At 38.5% G+C, this 24,906-nt stretch overlaps 1 protein-coding gene across 1 annotated transcript in view; it reads right to left on the minus strand.

Annotated features, from left to right (window-relative positions):
• Nucleotides 1–402: 402 nt before the first annotated feature.
• Nucleotides 403–24,906, minus strand: part of LOC105455956 (UNC93-like protein) — a 53,238-nt gene continuing 28,734 nt past the window's right edge. Inside the window, exons 4-6 of the mRNA XM_011699677.1 lie at nt 16,163–16,325; nt 9,002–9,269; nt 403–6,046 (exon numbers count right to left, since the gene is read on the minus strand). Of these exons, the coding sequence (XP_011697979.1) occupies nt 5,721–6,046; nt 9,002–9,269; nt 16,163–16,325 (757 nt within the window). The 3' untranslated portion in view covers nt 403–5,720. The remainder of the gene's footprint in view (nt 6,047–9,001; nt 9,270–16,162; nt 16,326–24,906) is intronic.

Here is a 24,906-nt window from a genome sequence, read left to right on the forward strand (position 1 = left end):
AAACTTACATTGTTTTATACGCAATTAATAGTTAAATAATAAAAAACTGGTATTGCATTTTTAAATAATTCACATCGATCTATTTAAGTCTAATTGTTTAATATTACATATATAGATCACTTTTCATGTATAACTACACAAATTTATTAAGAGTTAAATGGCACCTACAACTATGATATTTATTATTTTTCAAGAAGTAAACTAAATATGTATTACAAATCACATTTAAAAATCGCCATGAAACGTGTTACGCGTCACAGAATTTTTCATTAAGACAATTCATTAAGAATTGTCTCCCTGAAAAATCACGACGTACGTGCTGTCACTCTGAAAGATATAAGTGCAAAAGGATAGTTAAAGCCAGTTAAAGGAAAAATTAGAAGAGTAAAATTAATTCATTAATTATATCTTAATTGACAATTTTAATAAAATGATCCTTATCGTTACATAACATTACGTGTCGGACACAATGATATTATAATAATATATTATTAACTATAGCAATAATCTGACGATGTAACAATTAATGATTGTAACTATGATCAACGTGTCATCATAATGTACGATAACAATCAAATGCAATAGTAATATAATAAGGAAGTGAACATATAATAATATATACTGTACAATTTATCGGCCGCATCAATAACAATCGGCGCACGATTTCTTTTATCGATTAAAACAACAAACTTAGCAGATACGCTGGATCCCCTTAGCTCATCTAAGGATATATGCAACAACCGCGTTCATGCGTGTCCAAAAAGTGACGGATATTCAAGCGAATAAATCCTTCTCCTTTGTCGCTCCTCCGTGCGTTTTCCTACTTAAAACAAGACAAGTACATACTCACGTGCTCTGAGGAGACATAAGAGAATAATCGTAGAGCGAGCGTAAAAAAGAATGGATTTAATAGTCTTGAAAGGGAAAGAGGAGTATGTGTAGTAACAATATATGTATACCTGGGATTACGCTTCTTCGACGTGCATGAACGTAGTTAAATAAAAACGTAGTTAAATAACAGAAAACAAAATGTTCAAAAGACTTGCTCGATATGTGAAGCGACGCTCCAGTTGCTCTTTCCGTTTGCGCAATTATATGTCTAACGATTAATACTAATTGTATATTTACAAATCTCAAACAAGAGCAAAAAGAACGTAAAACCGGAATGGTCCCCGTATGGTTGGCCCGAACCGATGAAATCTTTTCTCTCCGCAGATCTAAACAGATATATATGTATATACATATATCTTTCTCTAAATGTACTTCTCAGTAAAATCTAGGAAGTCTAATCTCGCAGGCTTAGAATATATATGTTAGATCGTGGTCCCCGTTAAACCATGTCTTCTTCTTGACGCGTTCGAGATGCAAGTTTTGTAATTTGTAAAATCCCTTTAAAAGTTTAGCGAATTAAAAACTGGATGCTGCTTCGAGAACTACACAGATAATCCGAGGAGCACGTTGGGCCCCTCTTCTCGATCTTCAATCTCTCCATCTCGTTCGCTCGCATACATTTTATGTTTCGTGTGCCGTAAAGCTATTTATTTAATTGCAATATTAATACGCATAGTAACCGCGGGTGAATCAGACGAATCGAATTTCGCGAGTCAGGCAATTCTTCTTCGATAAAAATTTATCTGTACTTTCGTTGGTTTCAGCGATTCGAATCCCACTAATCCCATTCATCTGCCGCTACTACATCACGAGCTACTCGAGTCACTTAAATCTACAATGTTCGCGGTACAACAAAGAAGGAAATAAGAGCAGTTAGAATGATACATTCATTCTTGATGTGATTACGAAACCAGATATCCTATAATAATGCATATACATACAATGTACATGGATGTGTCGTCGATGTGCATGATAGAACGTATTATTTCTTAGACAGATGTCAAAGACAAATGTTCTGGATCGTTAAATTTATCCGAAACTTGCATGCGTCTGTGAAAAAATTTTATTTTCTAAAACTCGCAATATATTTTTAAATTAAATTTAAAAAAATGTACCAGAACGTTCACCTTGTCAATTCTCAAATGTGATGAATAAGACGCCGTTTCTTACGTTCAATGATCGTGTCATTTCACTTCAAGCGTAGCGCGCGCGCACGTGCGGAAGAATGCAAGATACGCGAAGGAAAAAAAGAAAGGAGATTTAACTGTGATCGGCCGTCGTCGTTTCGTCCCGCGCGATTAATCGTCTCCGAATCATCTTGTCGCCGTTCGCGTTTATTCCACTTTTCAGAACGCCGCGGTAGGAATTCGCCGTGATGGGGAAAGGGCGGGACGTAACATAGCGCGGAATTAAAAGCGCGACCCCGCCGAGGAGCGTGATACTTTCCGCGGCGCCAAGGTGACGAGGCGAAAGAAGAAGGCAGAGAGAGAGAAAGAAGACGAGATGAAAGAAGGTGGAGGCGCGTAAAATCCAGCTGGCAAAAACGAGCAAAGCGAGCGGCCGTTACTTACGCGGCGCGTTCCGTTCTCGGCGCCGTCATTACGGGGCTCTCCTCGCGAGAGCCGAGACGTCGGGCGGCGCCGATCGCGCGCAGAAGATAATCGCGATACCGTGCCGCGCCGGCGGGACGGGTTCTTGCCGCGTCGGCACACGAGCATGGAGAATCTGGATGAATAATAAAACGGAAACGAGACGCGGACACGGCGCGGCTCTCATTTGGGGGAACTGGCCGGCGCGGTGTCAATCGGATGGATTGGTACCGCGCGTGTATATAAATAGGCGGCCGGTATCACCGAGGCTTGAATATCCCGTCCAAGGGGACAGGATTCCCGCGAGTTTCCTGTCCCCGGCTTCATGCCCGTCCCGGTACTGGTCGCCGCGGAAAAAAAAAGTAGTCGGCTCGCTCGTTCGCGATCGTTTGTGGAAACGCGACTGGAGTCGTGCGCCCGGTTTATCGCGTGGCTCCGGGAGCACGTGGAGCAAATACGCGATGGACGGAGCCGTGCAAGGCCGATAAGCGCCAGATAAGAATAGCGCGCACGCAAATAATCCGTTGGTCCGCGCGATAATTATCAGAAATGGGCCAAGCCTGAAATACATACTTGATTTTACATACGACGGTTCTGATAATAAAACAGTCCCTATAGCATATATTTTATAAAAGTCTCGTGAGATGTTTTAGATAAACGAGCGAGGACAAACTTTTCTTTTAGATGGTAACACGTGGCACACACGTTTACTTTTTTTTAACTCTTTATGGTTCCGATTAATTAATTTCAAGAAATATCAAAATCAATGTTAATTTACTTCAATTTTAATGTTATCAACGCTAATTGATGATATGCCATGCAATCAAGTTTTATTTTTGATAAATTTTGATGTAGCCTGTCAATTTTACGATTCAACAGATTCAGATTCTAGCAAAAGGAAACTTATTCTCAGCGACAGTGAACTTTCTCCCGATCTCCTTCGTTCGTCATAATTACGCAGCGGGATTCTCGGAAGGAAGTAAATCGGAGTATTAATCGAAATATTTACAGAGGACATTCATAATTTCTGCGAAACTTGCAGTCGCGAGTTTTTCATATTCTCACGTACCGATCATCTCTTTCGGCGGATAATAAAGCATACACGTCGCGCTGCATAATGCAATCTCCGTAATCCTTTCCTCCGCACGCAAACAGAATCGACGAAATGAATCTACGTTTTACAGCCCCGCGCTTTCAATTTTAGTCGAAGAGATCGGGCGTTCTATCAACACGAGACGACTCGCAAGAACAGATCTCGCTTGCAGAACTGCGTCCATATCCTAAAACTTACGTCGTAGACTCTTGAGCTACCGTGTACAGATTGCGACAGGACGGAATAATGCATTCAAGCGGTTTTACGGTGTTTATAGTAACTTGATATGGTTCTTGCGCCTTTTCTGCCTGGTCTATATAAAAAAAAAGCGACGCGCGCGATAAGATTCCCGCAGGAAGTAGGTCGTACCTAGGAAATCGACCGAGTTTCATTCTTCGAAATTTTCAATCGCGACGATGCGGTTCAATGAATATGAAATAAGAAGAAACTTGCTTCGTATGATGAAAGAGCTTTATAAATCCTGTTCAATTAAAACAAAAAGTTAAGGACAGGGAAATAGAATGTACATAAGTAGATAAGTCACGAAATTTGAGGATTAGAAACTTAGTTCCACGAAGAATGAATCTCTATCTATTCCTTTTTGTATGACTTGTTCCTGACAGGAAAAATACTGTTTTCACATTGTAGACCCACATTGATATCTCACGTGCTTCTCTCGCAAGAAAAGAAAGGCGAGGAGCTCCCGATTGCCAACGTGACCGATAACGACATTCCTCGATCAAGAATGCCGTTTCTCGATGTATGATGATTGTTTTCACAGTGACGATTGTCTCTCTTTTTTTTAAAGGATAGAGTATTATAAATTCAAAGAAAAATAGTATATTATCCTCGAATAAATATGATCAATTTTTGTTGAAACTCGTCTCATTATATGTAGTTACAAACTACATATGTATCTCATATGCGTTTTCATATAGTATTCTTTACAAATTATAATCGACTATATATTTTTAACGAAAAAATTTGTGTCGATTTATAAAAATTATTACATTGACGAAACCGGGATCGGAATGTATTTCTTCATATTAACGGCACAATTGTCGCATAAAAGATTTAAGAGCCTAATAGAATAGCAAATTTTTCTTATTATTTAATAAAATCACGGGATTGAAAAAAAATGCATGGAAACATTTAATGTTTCTTCTAAAATGTAATAATTCTACAGAAAAAGCAAAAATGCTTCTGACATTCTTTGATTCTTTTTCTCGATATGCGATGGCGGCAATCGCCGGGATATTTCGGTACACTATAAATATGTGATACAAACTGAATAATTATATGGTTGTGCCATATTTTTTTTTTTAAATACGCGTCTTGCATAAGAACTACGCATAACAAAATGCACTTTTTTGCCTCCGTGCCGCGCGTTATTTTCGTAACCGCTATGAACGCGATGATGAGGTCTCATATTAATTGTAAGAACGCGAATGGAGAATCAGGGTAATTTCTCATCATAGCGTTGATTTGACAGTTTCGAGTAACGACGGTGGAAATTCCACGTTCCTAGTAGCACGAGAGCGAATTTTACAATTTTTACATCGCCACGCATTCCTTAGCATCATCAAGTATTGATAAGTGTATGATTACTTATCCATCACCGACTCATTCTGGTTCCGTTGAGAGAGGTGGAATCCAGATTTCAGCCTGGAGAGACGCATTACACTCGGCGTTACCTTGAAGAAAGGCGTCCGCAAGATGAAGTCGGCGCCCGGCATCTCCACTTCATCGTGGAAGTCGCAGGCATACCCATCGTCTTCTTGAGGTCGCGCTTCAACCTTGATCCCTCGTGACCAAACGCGATTCCACGTCATTCCGGAGGCAGCGTCGATCTGCCGCCGGGAACACACTTTCCTCGCCTGCGTCGTCGACCGGGGAAGAGTGCCGCGACTGCTCATGTATCTCGGCGCGATTCTATCTCAGGATAGAAGGACTGATGAGTGAAAACGAGGGGATGACAGACGGAAGATCTTGGCGGACACAGCGGAGGAAAAAAAGGTACTATCGCGAAATCGATCGATTGGATCTTCCGGCCGTCGTCTCGATTCCCCCGTCGACGAGACGAGAAAGCGACGCGGAAGCGAGGACTTTTAAGAAGGAACGACTACGTCGACTACGCCGATCGTCGCTCACAGATGCGTGATGATGATCTCGTCGTCGAGATCGTCCTTCTCGTCGTCGGTTTCCTCCGGCTGATTTGCCTCGGCGGCCGCCTGGGCAGCCTTCGGGTCCTCGGCGAGCGCTTTGAGCCGCCGTTGCTTGCGTCTGTGCAGCAGTTCGACGACGATGTAGCCCGAGGTGCCGGTGATCAGTACCGTCAGCATCACGTACAGCTTCATACGGGCGCAGAGGTGCGTGCTGTAGGCATAGGCGATCACGAAGCCGGCGCTCTCCCACAGTCTGTAGTTCGAAAAGGCTGCTTCTTTGTTACGCCTAAACAGCGTGCCGTACAGTCCTGTAAGAATCAGTAAAATGAGCAATTGTCGCAGTGATCTGAATAGCGAGAAAAATTTAAAAATGATTTAGCAATTAAGATTTAAAAAAAAATGAAATTGAAAAGGAATAAAATTAAGCTTTGGTATTAGGATCGATTTTTCCGATTATATTAACGATCTTTAAAACAAATTTAAAAAAATAAAAACTTATTCAGAAAACCTCCCCTCTCCTTCTCTCTTGTCTCTATCTATCCATCTATCTACTTATCTATCTGTTCATTAAAAAACCCCTGATTCGCGCGCTTAACTGAAACAATAAACGACTTAAACGATCTCATTTGTTACGAGTTAACTTGGCAAGTGCTTTTATAGGATCCGCGGCTACGAATAGGTGCATCCAGGTATGCACGTGTACGCACCGAGGTCAAATGTTTTACGTTCATCGTCGCTATACGCGTTTGACGGCGAAATAACGAGCCCACAGGTGGATCGAATCCTTGACTCGTCGGCGCTCGTTAGATGCGCTTTCAGAAAGCACGTAACAGCGATAATGATAGCGCTGCCGGTGATGCACGATGCCGCGTTAGGGAAATAATGATCCAAATGGAAGCGGGAAATCCGTGGGAAAGAATATATATGAGAGTGTACATTAGTCTATTATGACGATAGCCTTAATCGCTAAAAGGTTTATTAAGTTAAAAAAAACGTGTTTTATTATTATTATTATTATTATTATTATTATTCTAATTTATTATTCTAACACAAAAAGCTTCGTTCGAAGAAAAAATTGTTCCAAGAAAATTTCCGTTTTATATCGATTATTGTAATTTCTGAGATTTTTCTGCGACACTTTTTAGAGACATCTCTAGATTTTTAGATAATGACATTGTTCATTATTTAGCATGTTAAAATTAAGAGTTCTCACGGTGCGCATGATACGCGTAATTAACTAACAAAACCGGATGCGAAGCAAGAACAGCTGTTTATATTATACGTTTTTGTATACACGTAGAATAGATTGCATATCGGTTTCTGCAAAATCTCGCGACGCGACTCGAACAGATCGGTGTAGAACAATTAATCTCGCAAGAATTACGCCAAGGCAAAGAAAAACAAACGCGTGCCTCGCTTTCCGGACGTAGGTCTTGTGCAGAAACTCTAATTACATACAAAGACAAAACCTGCTGTGCATGAAATTGTCGTGTGCCATTCTATTGTTTATTATACAAACAAACCACATTTGAGGATCATGAGGATGCAAGCGAAAATTGAATCAAAATTGTTAAAACATCGTGTCATTGCTCGATTTTTTTGGCAAGTAAAAGGGGACATAATTATTTTTATCCAACAAGCCTAAAAATTTTCAATTTATAATTTCTATGTGGAAATATTTCTTTTTGTTAATCGCATCATGACGATGTCGAGACAGACAATGAGTACGGAGTATGAAATAAAATGTATTAAAAAAAAAATTAAATTTTAGAGTTATACATATGAGAAATAATACAGTATTAAATATTTTTATACTAGAATCTCCGTCTAATTTTAGATATGATCAACAAAGGACGAAATAATCGTCTTCCGCTGACACGTAATAAGTCTGGCTATTTACTCAAGTTCACGTGAGCAAATTTTTTTGTAACAAGAAAGTACAAAGACATCTTATACGTTTTTATCGAGAGTATAAAGACGCCGATACTATTATATTAAAAAAATAAATAGCATGTAGCCATCGCATTTAGAATGTTTTACACGTCACAAAATAGACGTTCGAAATTGCGAAAATTGTCTTCTTTAAACTCTCCTGGGGATTTGTCTTGGGAAGCACTCTCATTAATCGTACGTCGTTTATTAATTCAACCGATTATATGACGGCGATATGTGTAAACACTAAACCGTAAAGAAAATTACGTTATTATCGATCCAAGACGATAATTATAGAAGTAATTTAACTGCTCGTTAATCCGCAATTTACTTCCTTCTGCTTGATTCTTTTTTACAAATTACGTCATTGAATGATTCCATCAGTGGCGAGTAATCGTTAAAGGAAGGGGGAAGGGAGATACTTTTTACGGATGATATTCGTTTGAAAAATCGTCATTTACATGATGTAAAATATCAAAGCCTGGGTTTATGGGTGGGTTTATGTGTGGCTCCTGTGAACTCAACGACGATAAAAAATCCGTCTGTTCTCTTTTTTTTTGTTATTTCGGACTGGGTCGATCAGTGACCCTAACTCTCAGCAGGAATGTTAATATTGATGAGAAGCGATATATCTCCAGATAAATATTACTTGTCGTGAATGCATTAAGGACGCCCGTCAAGTGTCCGTCTGATCTATCAATATCCGTGTATTGACTGCGAGTAACTAAATACAAAATGTAGCTTGTAAATCTTGATGGGATCGATGGCTTACAATCAAAATTCATGGATCAGGTTTTCGAAGATGGACTACTGGAATTAACCCATACGTTCAAGATGACTCGTTATCTCTCTAGCCATATTACGAAATTCAATTAATAGTGAATATTTTTTTTAGTTTTGCAATACAACGATATTGCTTCATTATATTCGATTGTGCAAACAGTAGAACGTCATTGGACTTTCCTTATAGTCCGATATTGAATACTAAATAATCATTTTTGTTCACTGACTTGACGCAATATGTTGTCTAGTTTATTGCATTCAATTCTGCGGGCCATCCCAAGTAGCAAGATGACGTCAAATGAAGTTTCAATAATATCTTATTGACGTCATTCGACATCACTTTGCTATTTGTGATGGCTAACATACAACAAATAATATTTTTGACTAATATTTATTAATATATCAAAAGTTCTGTAAAACAGTTCTGTAAAATTTTTCTAATCAGAGCAGTTTTTTTTCTGATACCTATACGTATAAAAATTTTACGCCTTTCCTTATCTGCCAATATTTTAACTGACATTGACATGTAAAATGAGATAAACACTCACCGTTAACCTGCGTCTGCCACACGGCATCGCCCACACCCCACAATCCTGAGACCGAGAAAAAGACATAGGGATTTTCAGGATGTGGTTTCCACATGAGGAGGACGACCACAAGAGAGGCGTGAACGATGGCGCCCAACGCCATCAGTGGCTGTCTGCCGACAAATTTCATTATCGAGCCAAATAACAAAGAGCAGCCGGCATTGACCACCCCGAAGCAGATCATGACGTAGCCGACCCTGTGGACACCCAGGGCGCAAGAGATGTATGCCTAGAAAACAGACACAAAGGATTCAATTTAACGTCTTTCCTTTTTTTAATTCGTTAAAGACAGTCTATGATCTTCTGAGTTCGAACGTTGCAAAGATTTCTAATATATTAGCTAAATAGTTGAAATATAATACACTTAGAAGTATAAAAAAAATTGCATAAAAATGACTTTTAACTTTCTATTAAATGCGAACAATAACGGAATTAATTATTTTTGTTACTTTAAACTTTTCTATCAAAATTTTTTATATAACAAAGCAAAAATAAATAAATTATATTATTATATGATATTGAGCGACATTTTTATAAGAGTTAATAATGATCTACAAAAACATCATGATTTTTAAAAACTCCTCTTTTTCTTTCTTTCTAGTATATAAAAAAATATTGCTAATATAAACATGGCGACGTTATACGTCGAAAACTTGTATAACATAGGCTAAACCGCAATATTCGCGAGATGTAATCAGTCTCTTTCATTTTTGTTGCTTTCACATACACACAGCCATTTACAGGATTTATATGTACGAGGCATATTCGGAAAGTAAGCTAGGTTACAATATTTTACAAAAATAAAAAAATGAATATTTATTAATAATATTTATTAATAAAACTTATATGACATATTACACAAGTAAAGCACTGTTTTTCCACGTAATCGCCATTTCGTTCCAAGCATTTGGTGAGCAACTTTTCTATTGTATCGTGGTATCAATATTTGTATTCCTGTTACATATATGTCTCGTATGTTCGATTTTCAAAACACGGACGATTGTTGATTGATATGAATAGCACGCTATTAAGAGTAAAAGAATATTACAAGTAAGAGAATACTATAAATCTTTTCTTTCCCATATACATACGCCCCTTGTTCTGAAGGAAGCTAATGTCAATCTGCCTTAGTGCCTATCTGCATTTAGCAGCAATTATAATCCCATCAATCAGTTGCTGACATAATGAGACGACAGGCAGATCCAGCTTGAACTTTTTTAACTTGAGGTTTTTTTTAATGTATCTTTATCTCCATCTAAATTCATTATGACGTAAAATCCTGAGGATATATTATAAAGAGAGTTCGAAACTCAGACACACGCGTCCTTGAATCTTTGAGAGCATTACAAGGATACTCGTTTTCAAAACTATTATACTGTTAAGACTATATGATCGTATCTAATATATTATTTTTGCTAAAAACAAAGAATAATAATCGAGAATTCTATGTTAAAAATAAAAATATATTTCGGAGTAAATTATTATAAAAAAGAAGCGGTAGCATTGAGCGAGTTAATATTTGGAGCTAAATACTCACGCCAAAAATAGTTGACGCAAAAAGATGATAACTTCAAGAATAATTATAGCGTCATACTAACTATTAAACATCGACTTATCATTAATCGTAAAGCGGATAAAATTTATTTTTTAACCTGCACAAGATACTTATTTGCCAACTCTAAATGTACGGCATCAAACATTTCGTTAAATATTTTATTTTGTGTGTACGTTATATTTCGTTGTTAATGTCCAGGTATCATTTGACATAAAATATATCACGGAGTTTTAAAGCTGATAAACAACTAGTGGCAGAGATTATAGGTTTTCAAAAATTAAATGTAAGGTAGCGTTATAAAAATCTTTGTCGCGTGATTATCTTTCGCAATATGCAGTCATCGTACCTTCTCGAGCGCCTTAAGCTGCCAAATATAGCTAATCTCGAACGAGACATTCCTTCAATTACCTACAATTCGCAACGCTATCTCGAATAACAGAAGGCGCATTAAAGCTCATTTACCGCGCGATCATTCCGGGCCGATCGTTAACGCGTAAATGCCCACTTAAAGGCGCAGGACGCCCTTCATAATCTCAGAGCCAGAATTTTTACGGCGGGGTCGCAGCCACGCCGAAGGACATTTAAAACGTCTTACGGCCAAGCGGTGATTCAACGTTTAATCGAACACGCCGTCATTTTGGACGTCACGGCCGCATTATTGCACAAAATAACGATTCTTCAATCCTTCCTGTGTTATATTAACATGTGGATTGTATAATCTCAGGTAGATGTTAAGGATTGAAATGATTTATTTATAATAACCGCGCGTAATAGCCGCCGTAACCTTTTATACTGTGTACGAAAATTCTTTTGCCTTTGCAGCAGTATTTTCAATGTAAGAACTCAACACGGAACACATTACATTGATAGATTAAGACGATCTTTTTTTTTTTAAATTAATTTATCTGCATTCGAGCATTTCCTTTTCCATGTAAATCATAAATGTCATATTATATCATTTATGCAGATTCTCAAGGTGAGCAACATCTTAGTAAAATTGTTTAATAAGTAAAAAAATTTAGTAAAAAAAGATGCGATTGATAAATTCATTATTCTATACAGTAATAAAGTTAAATCGGCAAATTATTCCTTCTAAAGTGGATATGTGGCTATTGTTAATTTATTCATCCACATAAAATTTTAAGCAAGACTTTTTACCAATGTTTTAAAAAATCAAAATGGAAGAGTCAGGAGAGCTTGCATTTAATTAACTCTTCGTGTCAAACGAATTAAAAGTCCTTTCAAATCGAGCAGCATGCAGTTTCATTGAACTCGAAATGTATCGCATTCTTTTATCATTTCTGTGCAATTCTCCACCGAACGACATCCGCGAACGTTTGAATGGGTTTGTGTGCCCCGAGGCGTTCACGAGATCGAACCGGAGCGAGCGGCGGCTGCGACACGTGCACGTACCGGTACATGTGTGGCGCGTAATGGAATACTGGTACACGAGATTCCAGATATGGAAGCGGTATCGCCGGATCGGCGCAAGAATAAGTTCGCGGGGCTATTTATAACAGGTCCAGCGCCACAGCTGACTCAGCGGAGCCTGTAACCACCTCACGTTCTCCTCATTTCTTTTTCTTCCTCTTTCTCTCTCTCTCTCTCTCTCCGTCTCGTTTTCCCTCGAGGATTTAATTGTCCAATTATCCGGCTCTCCGAGTCGAAGACGTCGTACGACCTGTCGGCGAACCAATTTCGAACGAGTTGCGACTCGCGAACCGGAGGCTGTTTTTGCCATAATGCAGGGTCGCTCAATAATGAGGGGGTTCACCTGAGGCGCGACCTTCCTCGATTAATTCCAGTCCTTACGTGAGACTCAGATTCTTTTCATGTAATTTCTAGGTACATTGTTAACGAGCAATATGACGGAAATCTGACTGTTCTGTAAAATGTATCTAACCCCTCATGCGAATCTACCTTTACAAAAAAGTATAAATTCACAAAAAGTAATGTATGGAAAATACAACATATTCTGCATTTTAATTTAGAAGCGTAAAATTATCCAGCAACCTGAAGTACCTCATGTTGTCTCGAATATTATTTTCGAAATGTTACAACAACATTTTGCAGAAACAGTATACGTATAGAAAATATCAAATATTATCGAGTGATTATTAGATAACAAAAACAAATTTAAAGAAACGGTTGAAACTCGACAGCGTCCGGAGACAAGAAAAGACTGATCCGTTAAAACCGTACTAGCTTAATCATAATCATAACTGCAAAAAAAATTGACTAACTCGCCGCTGCTCGACGTCGCTCCAAGGCGTGTTTTTGCCGACAGTCGCGGGATACCGTATTTGTAACGTCCGAGAGAAGGTAAAGATACGGGATATCGTTGGGCGGATCGATTACCGGGTAGACAGCATACAAATTACGCAAATCCATCTTTCCAATCGGGAGTGATTAATTTGCGCACGGCCGGTGATTACCGTCGTATCTCTTCTTTCTTTCGCCGCATGCCCGAGAACTTCTTAGAGAGAGACTTTTAATTGCATCTCCCCTATGCTGTGCGTGAACAAGTATCGCGCTACATCCTGTTTTCAAATATCCTCTTGCTTAATGGTGCTTTTGCTCGCGTGTCAGACACACGTATATACATCAGACTAAAATATCTGCTTCAGACTAAATGTCTCTTTCTTATATATCTATTTTTTTTTCTCTCTTCTCTTGTCGCTTTCATGGCAAACATATATCTTAATTGAGGTATATTTACTTTCTAAATCTATCTCGTATAACTATCATGTGACACATTTTATCATTTTTCTCTCTTGCAACGTTCTAATTCATCTTCATTATTATTTTTAGTTAATTACATCTTGATGTATTTTGCTTCATTTTTTCCAATTCTTGTCCTAAAATTTAAAGGAAATTTTTAACTGGATTATTTTAATATTTCCGTTTTATTGAGATTGACCGTACCTATCGCAAAGCTCGGAGATTTTAATGCCCGCACAGCGAGGCGTGCAATGTCTCGTTCTGGTACCTATATTTTAATCTTTTCATGTTCAATGAAAAATATATATCCTATAATATAATTGTTTTGTTAAAAAAAATGCTTCTATACCGCAATAAATCCTTCAATTTCGTTGTTACGTAATCAGATGTCACATATGTTTCCAAATAGTACAAATTTATAAAGCATACAAGTCCCATTAGTAACAGACTTTGTGTGACCCATTAATCAGAATTTTTTATCATACACTTTGCGCTTAAGTCACTTTTCATCATTGATATCAATAAAGTCATCGTTGAAAGAGTTAACGTAAGCCTAATTCTCGCAAATCCCATATCTCTAATCGGCAACACGTGTTTCCGGAGGACGATCGTGCGTCCTCGTGTGGCCGTCACGCATCGAGAAACCGGTGTTCCACATCTCGCGCACGTTCAGCTGATCCAAATCGATCTTTCGTTGTTGATCACTGGCTAGTCGAGGCATAGTGCGCGAAAAGAAATCGAGCGAAAGGCCTCTCGTAGAGAAAAAAATATAAATATACGAGACTCTATCGTGATAATGTTATTTTCTGCATTGCGCAAAAAGATAACAGGTTAAACGTCAAAATATTTTATTATCAATTTTATTTTATGTATCAATGTGTCTACAATGATAATCAAATTAGACGGATTTGATAAAAAGAATTGATCTTCTGACAGAAATTAAAAATCTAGCGTTCTTTATCCAATTGCTTTCCTATTCACAAATAAAGATTCTCGAATAAATTGTAATAGTAAAACATATAAAAAGATGTAAATAGGTCTAGCATGAAATTACATACTTATGACGTCAAGTTTATATATAGATACAAGAGCTAGCTTTTAGAATCTGTCGAACGGAAATTGACAGTTAGTTAGTTTCATAGAAAGTGCCGGAGCAATAAATCGCCTCCGCCTCGGAGGCGACGATTAAAGCAGATTAAAAAATCTAGAAGGATACAACACGTATACACGTCGTCGGCTTCACGATCCTAACCCGTAATTTCCGTACCGAGGAAAAGAAAAGTGTCTACCAGCTTCTATCACGAGTGAGAACTCCTACTATCGACGAAGATAACGAACAACTGTCGTCGCGGCACACGGTAGTTCAAGACCGGATCGAGAAAGACAGAGTCCGGCGCCAGTTAAAGAGCATGCAAAAAGAGAAAATCTACGGGGAGACCGACCGGTTACAGAGCTCGACGACCGACCAGAAGCTTCCATTATGTATATTCTTGTAGACTCGGGTTTCCTCGGAAGTAGGTTATCAGATTCTCCGGATTCGATCGGGATGTGTTCCGAAAACGGCAATTCCTCTCGAATACAAGTGAAGAGACAATTACGTAATTTTAATTATTACATAAACAATGGTCAGGCACCGACTTGAGTGTCTTTATTAAGATGTCCGATTAACAGATCTGCGGTGACAAGAAATAACGTGCGACACGCTCGAATCATTATACTCTAGCTCTGACGTTGCACCGGATGTTCTTTTCGTGTTCTGGCACGGACCACTGACGGACAGCTTTTGTATACCGACACGTGTATATCTCGCAATGAAATATTCCTCCCGCAAGTCGAGATTTTACCGTTCTCGGAGACTGCCGTTCGTCATGACAAATAATTACGTCCGCGCGGCGGTTTACGTTATCGCGGAGCAGCGCCGATAAATCTTAGAGCGCGGTCAGCAACGCCGTAAATACGTGCCGGCTGTACGTGTCCGGGAATAAGAAAGGAACGCTATAAGCGAGAATATGGAACTCCGTTGTTTTTATTCGTCTCTTTTTTTTTGTCTCTTCATCGTCCGTTGACGGCTCGAGTTCGGACTATAATTACAGAGTCAGACCGCGTTGACGTCATTGCACTTCGTTAACGTCGGATCCTGGTACGAAGCCAAGGACGGCCGTTTCCTTATCAATGTCTCGCGAGAACACACGTGGACCCGGGAGGGGCTATAATAAAAGGTCGATACACGGTGCCGTGTAGATTGCAAAATGGAATGCCATTGTTTTACCGGCGGCTGCAGTTTACAATGTGCGCGAAAGGGAGAGACCAGAGTGTCGATACGTCGGCGAGCAATCGAAACTGACATTAGAAAGTATCGTGCATTTTTAACGCATACGAATTCATCTATCGTGATAAAATAATATATGTATAATATTCGTATCCATATACTATTGAATATCTACTACTTAGAACATCGAAAATCAAAATTGTTAATTGTACAAACAATCTATTTCAAGCTTTCAAAAAATTCAACGCTTTTTGCTGATAAAAAAAAATTTTTTTAATGCTAACAAGAAAAACTGATTTTTTACGATTCTTGTGTATAACAAGCATGTATATATCAGAGAGACCATTAAATTAAATTTTTATCAATTATTTTGAATATTATATCGATTATTTCAAAATCTATATATAATATTATATAGTATATTACAAATATAGTATTTATCTTTTCAACAAATCTCATTTAGAAACTGTTTCTCACTAGAAACTATGATTGAGTTTCCAACATTACTGACGTCAACAGATTTAGAAATGTGGAACAGGCTCTACTTAAAATTCGTTTATGCATTTGAAGAGCTCACCTGCGTGAAATCGGCGCCGATGAAAGCCTGCTCCATGCCGATCCATATCGTGATGGGTATCAGCAGTTGCTGGTAAGGCTTCTTCAGCTGGTAAGCCGTAGCAGAGAGCAATTGGATGCCGCTCAATTCTTGGCTGTCCGCTCGTCGTTGCTTCTCGCCATACCTGGAAGACAATTAAGGATTCTATGAACGTTCGGTATGTCCCCTTGAGAAGTCAGTTAAAATATAATCGCTCCGCGTTTTATCGACTTATTTAGCTTATTGAACACAATGTGTTTTCAGCGTCATTACAGATGCAAACGTGCAGAAATAAAGCAAGTGCGCGTTGTAATCGGTCTGATTCCGGGAAGACAAAATTGCGACCGTCCAGCGATTCATCTAATAATACGTTTCAGCGTAATGGAGGAATTCTCATTCACTCGCTTTTCCGTTGTCGGGAAAATCTGTGCAATTTTAATCAATTTTAGATGAATATAGCACAGATATTTACGCGTTTGTTAAAGTCAACACGTATTATATTTATACATTTGTGCCTCTCTCTCTCTCTCTCTCTCTCTGTCTTTCTCTATTAAAATGTCAAATTATTCGAAAATTTATTTCAAGAGATGTCACCTACGTATGCTACCACAGTGGTCCACGCGGTTATATTTTACGTCGAACATAATTTCGATGCACGTAATGCGGTATAAGTCAAGAGTCAGACGAACAAAAGAGCGGGAAACGCGAATGAATCATTGAATGATCGGCTGCCGCTTAGAACGTATGATTTTCCGGCAGACTTTTGCGCCGCTATTCGCAAAGAGGAAGAGCGCGCTCGCTCGGAAGGGGATTAATGACGACCGCGATTAATTATCATCGCGATTGTACCATCCATGTACTTATTCAGTGTCCGTGCAGCGCGAGCCACGCGGAAACGGATTGCGCAATTAGCAAACTTCCACTGGTGTACACTGCCATTGAACAGTGCCGCGTGTTCGAACCGTGTTCATTCATCGTTTTGTGTCACGATTAGACGAACACGAACACCGACTGACGTATGATGCGATTGATATTTTATATTATCCGTAATAAATCAGCGATTTGAGTGAATAATAATTATATTTCATATCTTTCTTATTTAATGCAAAACTTGATTACTCTTTGTCGCAATATTTCTCATAACGATATATCTAAAGAGCAATATTTAATATTTCAAATAATATCCATTGTTTTACGCAAAAAATGCGATCTGCATAAAAGGTTTATTTTTGATACTAATCTGTTAAATGACTGTGTATTTAATTACGTCGGCAACATTCGGCCTCTTAAAAAAAATTCGTCAGCAGCATAGAATTGTATTCCATTAATAAGAGAATGCAATGTAACGTGAGATATGCATATACTTTGTGTCTGGTACTTTTCGTCAAATATAAAGAGGGAAAAAAATCGAAACATTACATTGCATTCTCGTATTGGTCAAAGTGCTAATCTTTAGTAAGATCGCAGTTTGGAAGATTTATGCGCTGTAAAAGTCGCACGCGAAACGGTACTTCGGTCAATGAAAACTTCAAGATTAACTACGCAGCTGAAACTTGCTTTCGTACAACATTTTCACGCGAGAATATTCAATGTCAATAGCAGGTTTAGCATAAAACATTTCTATAAGCTTAAAGAAAATTGATTTTGCCCGTGTAACCTGTTGCATAACATTTCATTCATCAATTTTCTTATCACAAAATAATAAAATTTTCAACTCAATGTATCTAAAATTTATTTTGTATAAGAAATTATATAAAATTTGATTATATATTGCTATAGCAAATATTCTGAAATACAATAAGATCTTAAAAGCTCATGTGTACATCATGGAATTAATGGATGTCGCAGGAATGAGAATCGTTATCGCGTTTTCCGCGGCGCGGCGACATCCAGTATAAACCTGATGCTAAATTTAGTCGACGGATCAAGGTAGACGTAATCCGCCCTGAGAAGTTAGGGCCCGAGGCGGCGTAACGTCCGATACCACGTCGCGTCGTCGCGTCGGTGAGAATTCGCGAAATAAATCTCCTGACGCCGCTAAACGCTCGGCATACGCTCGACAGTAAATGTTCTCCACCCCGGGGGACGGCATTCCTGAGAACACGTTTGCTGGATTTCTGGGCCCGGCCGAAGCCACGGCCATCGTCGGCAGCCGCCGGAGAGCGTGGTACGAATCGACACTTGCGTAAAAACAGGTACACACGTCTCTCTTCAGGCGGAAGGAGACGTCGAGAGGATGTGGAACGACGTGAACTTTGGCGTGCGTAGATCTATCGTAGCGATCTACACGACTGCCCCATATTTCTTTCAAATCGGGTATTAATAGCGCCTAGCAACATATCGGGCAGCCTGACGAGCGATCGTGACGAACGATCGGGACGATCGTTCACCTCGTGCGTATTCGGTTGAAGACGAATTACTGTAGACGTCACGTACGTTTTTTCTTCGTACATTGATCTTTTCGTGATGCCACAAACGATGTGTTTTTATACGCAAATGTTCGCCAAAACAAAGAGAAATCATCATGTGCCTGCTTGAAGCGCGTGAACGCCTCGTCAGGCAAAAGCGATTAATATGATAGCGATTAAATTATACATCTCCCGCGTCACGAATTCCGGGAAAATTCATATTTATTTCCGAGAAGGTTTTCCAGCGATGAAATTGCCTGTCTGACTATTTAATTGACGAGAGGCGCCGTCTTGCAATTTCCACGATTTCTATGTCAGATCTATTGATTTTCATTTCTTTTTTCGTTACTTAAACTTTACACGCAATGTCAATTATTAATTAGTTATTTATTACTTCTTTCGATATTTCAGATCAAGCTCTAATACATGCAAATTAAGAACAAAATTGATCTTCAATTTATCTATAGTAATAACTTCTAAAATAAATAAAGCTATTCTAATTTATTTGTCCTCTGTTTTATTATAATTATTTATAGAATTCTTGTATCTTGCTTGGAAAGATAACAAAGGTAAATTATTTAGAAAAATTGCAGTAAAAATTTTTTAAAGCTATCAAATCCACAACCTCGTGATTATTTTATCACTATCATCAGGAGAAAAGAACCTTCGCCACTAATAATACGGTATAATAACGTCATTGATATTTCCGCGTGAGTTTGCGGCACGCGCATATTTTTTCGATCGTCACGTGCGCCAGCCAGGCGAAGCAGTTACGTCGTTTCCCATCCCGGAAAATCGGTTTGATTTGTACTCGCAATTTTTATCAATTCACGCGATACAATGTCGTTCGAAAATTACAGTCTCTCCTCTCGCCGATCGAACAGAGAGAACAGAGCGAATCGATGCACATTGCAAATTATACATGTTTTGCAAAACCGTCAATTTATGCACGCATAAGTCGCCATGCATTAATCCAGATACATAATTCAAGAACTCGAACAATTTAATGGACTTCAATACCGATCGATCTCAAGGGTTTTCCTCGGTCCGCCCGTAAGAAAGCGCGTTATATTATAGAATGTGTGCTTATCATTATTAATTTTCCTCCTCGCCTTCCTTTCTTTATCGATTATGTGCGATTTTTGTACCCGGCCGCGAAGAAACATTCATATTATACATTTTATCGTAGCCTATAAGAATTTCTTCTCGCGTCTCGCAACCAAAGTTGCATCTTTACGAGCGCATACTTATTTCCGCTGTGCTTTCCAACGTGCACAGACTGAACCGTTATTGGCACAGCCTTGGAAGCAATGCGAAGATAGCGGAGACGTCTCGACCGCGATCTGCGTACGGATCTATAATACACTCGCCTCTTACGCAACACTTCCCCGTAATATGCAGACATCACGGACGAATGCTGTCATTAAGACGAATGACGGTGGGAGGAAAGAGAGCGAGAGATGGACAACGTGCATAACACACGTGCACACACTCAGATCTTTCGACATTTTATGGACAATACGTCCCGAAGAGAAAGTTTAACCGGCGTGACCTTGTTTGACAAACTAGTTCGGACAAAACCGAATCGATTAAATACTCTCTTTCTCTTTCCTTTCGTCACGAATTAAATTTCTTAAATTCGAAAAATATATACGTTATCAGTTATTATCCGTCTGATTGCGAAAAGAAGAGAGATGTTGCGAAATAGTCATGGCAACAAGGCTTATTCCATTATTTATTATTAGTCAATTTGTAACACAAAGATTAAATTGATTTCCCAAGAGAAAATGTACATAACTTACATATTTAGTACATCAACTCTGATAATTTACAACTGCCGCGGTCTCGTTTTGCGGTTTGCCTTCCTCGACAATGCGGCAAATGTTATGCAGGTCAGGATTGTCTTTCTCCTAATGATGTCGCCTGCCAAGTTGCAGCGATGTAGTCACGTTTGCTGCTGTGCGTTAGCAAACTGGCAACTACACTCGCCAAACAGGTTCACTATTTCTTGAATCCGTCAGCATGTCAATGATGCATTTCATTTAGAGGAGATAAGTAAAGAACACCTGTGTTTTAATCATAATTAATCTCGTATATACCACGAGATTATTTTCCTATCTTACAAGAATCAGAATGTACATATATAATAACTGATTTTTCATTACCTCTATAATTTTGTCAAAAAATGTCAAATAAAGGTATATTAATTTTTTTAATATCAATTAGATATTCATAAGACGAGATTTTGAAAAAATTTAATAAAATATTTAAAATAAGTTTCTGCCATTAAATAATGGTATTTTACGCACGCGTATAGAATTTCATCTCTGTCTTTTCCTTATATATAGTCATAAAATAATTTTTCTTTCTAAATATAAACGTTAAATTATTCTACTAATTTAAGAGTTTTCCGAGAACTATCATCGCTAATAACGCTTGTAACGCAATGAGCAGACACGCAACGCGTTTAGAACCGCTGAGCATCGAAGTGGCCTGTACCGGAAATCGAAAGTGAGTCAAGTGTTCTCGACACGCGGTATATTTTATATACACATATATGTCTTTGTTTGGTGTTCGCCGTCTGTCTACGATAGATACGACCGAGAACAAATTAGCGGCATGCATATGCATCGAGCCGACCGGAAAGGGATATATGAGCGAGGGAAACGTCAGTTTTCCTAACTGCACCGGCATTATGCGCGCTGTGTTTCATCGTGGGCGATTATCGAACGGCGGCGGTGGGTATCTTCGTAAGCGATCGCATGAATGAAGCGCGGCAACGCTCGTGCATCATGATGCATCGGTTCGCGAATTACGCAACGTCCAACGTCGGCGATCGCGAGATTTTAATGCTCGGAAAGAGAGAGAAGCGGAAAGAGACACTGTGGTCGGCACGAGCCTGTCTCTCAGGAGAATACCTAATGGAAAAATACAGAAGCACATTAATGAGAAAGCGCCGAAATCGCGCGTGCGCGTGTTGGATAGACTAATAGTATGAAAAAAAAAATCACTAATAAAAGCGTGATATAACATATTCGAATTTTCTTTCAATAAAAAGATGTATAATTATAATTATAACAGGGTTTTTTATTTAAGTAGCACAAACTTTTTGTTATTTTTTCGTTTTGTTTTCTCACGTATGCGGTAAAGCGTTTGTGCACGAGGGAAATATATTTTTCTTCTGAAGCGATAACGCAAAGAGGTGCTATTTGGCAACAGATTTTAAGCGAGCACACGAGCAGCATATGAGAAGTTGTATCGGTACGTGCCGTCGCGCGTCCTAGATACATTCGTTTCGCCGTAAACTACGATAAATGCAATACAGAGTGTCTGTTACTGTGATATCATCTTTTCGATTGTAATGTTGCTACAAATTAATTTAAAAAATTGACTCTATTTATTCGCTTATTTTAAGCACATTAAAGTTAAACATTTTTATCAAATACAATTTTAAGACAACGTTTAAATAGAACAATGTGTAAATCTTGTTTTCTAACTAATCTTGAAATAATCCTCCTTTTAATAGCTACACTTTTTCTTATTTGATTGAAACATGAAATAGAAGCAATTAGATAATTGCGATAAATGATGACTTTGCATAGAATTTTTCTTGAGAGAAACCGATGTCAAAGACCATGAAAGTGTCCATGGTCGAAAGTATCACAGAATATACTTGTGAATCACCGTATACGTGGCGAGGACGTTTAACAACTACGGGTGTTGCTTTATCGTCGTTTTCTTTTTGTCGGGCTGGCACCGTGAGTTTCACGTTATCGAAAACCTGCGCCAGCATACGTAAATCAGAAGAGGCGCGACCTTGCGAAGAAACAATTCGCGAATTGCGGCTCTGTGGCCATAAATTTTCCCAGTAGTTAAGGATGTTTAAGTATAGTTACGGAGTTCCGGGGCAAATTCGTCATTAGGATGATAGAAGAGTGAGCGTGACAAGAGGAGATTGCGGTAGAGAATCTCGAAGGTACTTTTCCTAGCCTATCGAAATCCAGAAAATAATAAAATTATACAAAATCTCAGCGATTATTCATCAATTACAAAACATAAAATATAACAGATTTTACAAGACAAATAGAAGTTTACTAATTTTAATTATAGAATGTTAATTTTAATATTTATAAGGAATTTCAGACAAAAAGTATAGTGCAACATAAAAATATCTTACAGTTACCACTTGTATTCAATAAATAGCTAATATTGACATCATAGATGTATAATATTGGCGGTTCATTTATGTATATTTACATCATTCTTCATAAAAATATTTCGTGCGTGTTTAATTTTTTAATTAAATACACAAAAATGATATTACATACGTTGAAATATTAAAAGATCATTATACTCGTTCGTCTGAGGAAATTATATTCGTCGCGGAAAAATTAAATTAAATAGCATAGGAGGTCGCAAAATCCTATACCCAGCAGTATCCTATACCTATACAAGAGTAATGAGACTCTGTCATCGCGGAAGTCATGGAATCGTAACACCATAATTACAACCGTGAATAAAATCCGGTATGATAGCATCTATTAATTCAATGTAATTGCGAGTGTATAAATGCTTCAACATTTGTTCCTTCTGCGCGAAGAGTTCGAACCGACTGATTTACAGGGAGGAGTCGCATTGAATGAAACCTTGATGTCGCGCGATGAGAAATGTGTAAACGCATATTTCAACGCAGCTGTCCATATAAAAACAATTCATTAAATCGGCCGAGTGTGCCGACAGGAAACAAGACCTAAACGCGCAGACCGGTGCATTTTTCTTCTCCGCTGCCGCCTTCAATAAGATCGATTAATATACATATGTCACGTCTATATTAGCGACATTTTTATCGATTTCTATCTCGGCGACGGAAGATCGATTGTATTAATTGCGAACAAAGTAGTTAGTGTGCGTCAGAGCGTTGTGCGCACCTGACCGAGGTATGTATTTATTTTCCGAGACTTTGTAACGTCAAGTTGCAATCTAATCTTCGGCCCCGATAATAATTTGGCGGACAACGTATCATTAAGAGTTGCCTACATCCGGGCGCGTATCCTTGAGCATCTCCCTGCGACAAACTACGAGAATATAAAGAATACGAGAGAACGATTCTGCCAGTGACAGAAACAAAACGGCGACTCCGTAAATAATATTGAAATATATCTGATACTATTCAGCATTATGCAATATTATTTAAAGTGGTCCAAGTATATATATTTGCGTAAATTGAAGCGACTGTCGGTGCATCATTTCACTATTGACGCTTCTAACAATTATAAAATTGTTTTTTTTTTCTTCAAGTTATTGACATCCAGTCATTGCGCAATTTTAAACTCATACATATTTCCTGTAATTAATGACGAATACAATAATTATTTCGTTATTTCACCAAGAGAGAATTGTTATTTTTTCTCCGTGTCCATGAACTAATCCTTTCATTCAATGCTAACTATAATATGTCTGTTTTGCTACGGTGCGTGATAAAGAAACCTCTAGGATTATTAATTCTAACATCAAGGTTGACACTCGGTAGCACTCGACTTATCAGCTTTTTACACCGACCGACGCCCGTGGGTATTTTTTTTCCATGGTTCCGATAAGCGAGAAGTCGCTTTAAAGTCTTATGTTAATTATCTCTCGGTGTGAATATAAAAATCGAATATAAGAATATAAGAATCGAATTATCTCTCGGTGTGAATAATAAAATACGAAAAAAAAATTAAATTTTTTTCCAATATAAACCAATCGCGTCACTTTGCAGCATGCTGAAGGATAGCGCGTTGACGCAACATGAGCCTCCAGAAACTTACCGACTTTTAATAAGTACGGTTCACGCTACGTGTAGCGTTACGCAACCGCCGGCGCATCCTGTCGGATGTACGCTATTTCGCAATCATAAGCAGAGCATTGGTTACAGGCACGGCTATCGCGAAACGGAGGAGGTAGGGGGAGAGGAAATTCGGGCTAATGTTTCGCGGATCACGTCTATCAAAGCTGCGTTTCGTAATACCACGAAAGCTCGACTGTCTACCGCTTCTCAATTTTCACGTATGCTCCACTGACGAGTCGTCGACGATACGATTGTAAACCAGCAATCGTCGACAATGGACCATGAAAACAGCTGTAACTTATTGATAGTCCCTCACAGTCTTTGACAGAAAAATGACAGAAAAGAGACGGCTGCTTAAAACGTACGACTTTTAAATTTTCCCAAATACGATCTGATAACCCGCGTAACGTTGGTAACGTGGTAATTGCGATGACTGTAATTATAATTGAGTTGGTTGTTGCAGAAAGAGAGAGGGAGAGAGAAAAAAAACG

Source organism: Wasmannia auropunctata, unplaced genomic scaffold (genome assembly GCF_000956235.1).
Source record: "Wasmannia auropunctata unplaced genomic scaffold, wasmannia.A_1.0 LD335828.1, whole genome shotgun sequence".
NCBI lineage: Eukaryota > Metazoa > Arthropoda > Insecta > Hymenoptera > Formicidae > Wasmannia > Wasmannia auropunctata.